This window comes from Terrapene carolina, unplaced genomic scaffold (assembly GCF_002925995.2).
Source record: "Terrapene carolina triunguis isolate 2854851 unplaced genomic scaffold, T_m_triunguis-2.0 Scaffold51, whole genome shotgun sequence".
Taxonomy (NCBI): domain Eukaryota; kingdom Metazoa; phylum Chordata; order Testudines; family Emydidae; genus Terrapene; species Terrapene triunguis.
In genome coordinates, this window is record NW_020664402.1 from 1,775,988 (window position 1) to 1,777,900 (window position 1,913).

At 71.6% G+C, this 1,913-nt stretch overlaps 1 protein-coding gene across 1 annotated transcript in view; it reads left to right on the forward strand.

Moving 5' to 3' along the window:
* The first annotated feature begins 507 nt into the window (after nucleotides 1-507).
* LOC112117724 (ankyrin repeat domain-containing protein 23) overlaps nucleotides 508-1,913 on the forward strand; it is a 7,125-nt gene continuing 5,719 nt past the window's right edge. Inside the window, exon 1 of the mRNA XM_024215764.3 lies at nucleotides 508-547. Coding sequence (XP_024071532.1) covers nucleotides 521-547 — 27 coding nt within the window. The 5' untranslated portion in view covers nucleotides 508-520. The remainder of the gene's footprint in view (nucleotides 548-1,913) is intronic.

Sequence of the window (1,913 nt, forward strand, 5' to 3'; positions counted from 1 at the left end):
GAGGGGAGCAGTGTGGGGCAGGGACTGTCTCTGTTCTGTGCCTGTGCAGCGCCTGGCACGGGGGGGCGGGCCAGGGCTGGGCACGTCGGCTGGTCCCCAGGCCCATCTCCCTGGGGGTGAGGCCGAGGGGCAGCGTGGCCGGGGGTTACCTGTCAGACTAGCCCGGCAGGGGAGATGGGTTCTAGTCATGCCTCGGCCAGGCCTTTGCCCCAGCTCTGTGCCTCAGTGTCCCCGCTGGGGAGAGGGCTGGTGGCTGCCGGCTCTGACGCTAGAAGGGCCCAGGGCTGTTCGTGAGGCTCCGGTCGGGACACCCCATGGCAGAGCCCTGTGGGACCCGCACCGCCCCCTGCGCGCTGGGGCCGATTGGCCCAGGCCGATGCTGCCCGTGTCCCGCTGCTGGCCGCTCACGGGGAGCCCGGGGCGGAGCCGGGCGGATCGCTGGGGGCGGACCCGCCGCTGGGATAAAAGCAGCGGGGTGGGGCGGGCCGGCCGCGGGCGCGGGCGCCGGAGCGGGCGGACCATGGAGCTCATCAGCGTCCAGCAGCTGGTGAGCGGGGGGTGCCCCGGCTTGCCGGGGGGCCAAGGGGCGGCGGAGCGCAGCGCCCGGGGCACCCCCTGTGCGGTGCAGCGGGACGGAGTCCGCGGGGGACGCTGCGGAGCCCTTGGGTCCCGCGGGCTCTCGCTGGCGGCCCTGTCCAGCGCGGCTGCCGCGCTCCACCCCAGAGGTGGCTGCATGGGCAGAAGCCCGGGCCGCGGGGAGGGCGCAGCGGGCCGAGGCTGGGTACAGGGCGGTCTCCTCTGGACTCTCCTTAGGTCGGGGGAGGGGGCCTCTGGACTGACCCCGTGTCCGATGGGGGGCCTGGTTATGGGGCAAATGTCTGCTCCCAGCAGCCCAGCCCAGCCCCCCCGGAGAGCGCCACGGTCTGGTCTCCAGGGCGCTGGGCTGTCGCTTCGCGGGGCCCCGATCCCGGCGGGGGCCCCCCCCCTGGGCTGTGGCCGCCCATTGCGGTGAGGTGGCAGGTGGGGTCCCCCCCCCCGCTGTTTGTGGAGATGTAGCTGAGGGGGGATGCAGGGAACTGTGCCAGGGAGCTGTCCCCCCTCCGGGTCACCCCCTGCCCTTGTGCTCGCCTCAGGTGTCCCTACAGGGCGGGTCTGGTGGGATCCCCTTTGCGCCTCCCTACTCGCGTGGGGCTGGGGCATGGCTAACGCACCAGGGCTGGTGTTCGGTGCCACGGGGTCTGTCTGGGCAGCCCCTGGGCTGGTCCCTCTGAGCTGGGCCCAGGCCGCTGTGGGACTGAGCTGTTGCTTTGTAGGTGTTTGCCCTGGTCTCCCCAGGGTGGGCTGGATGCCCCCTGCTGCCCCTGGCACTCTGCAGCCCCTGGCCCTGCAGGCTTGTTGGCGCTTGTTTGCCCTTGGGCAGCATCCGCCACACGTGATGTTTATTTCATGCTGGGCCCACCAGCCCCTGGGGGGGGTATAAATAGGGGCTGACGCTGGCCAGGGCCGGGACAGGTGCACGGCCGGAATGCCAGCCGCAGCCAGCGGGGCGCCCGGGCAGCAGTGACGGGAGATGGCAGAGCAGGAACTAGACACCCCCCTTCCCCTGGGTGTGCGGGGCCCAGCCAGTGCTACCTGAGCTGGGGAGGCCGAGCCAGCCAGGGAGAGAGTGATCCAGGGAGAGCCGTGCACAGCCCAGGGCCAGGCCTGCCAAGGGCCCAACCTGGGAATGTCCTGTTCCCACTCCAACTCGGCAGAGCTAGGAGTGACAGGGCTCATGGGGAGCTGGGCAGAGCACTTTCAGCCTCCTTCCCAGCGCCCAGCTCTGCCACTGACCCGCCATGACCCCGGGCAGGTCCCTCCCCTGCTCCGTGCCTGTTTCCCAGCTGTAGAGACAGCCTAGCCTCGCAAAACCC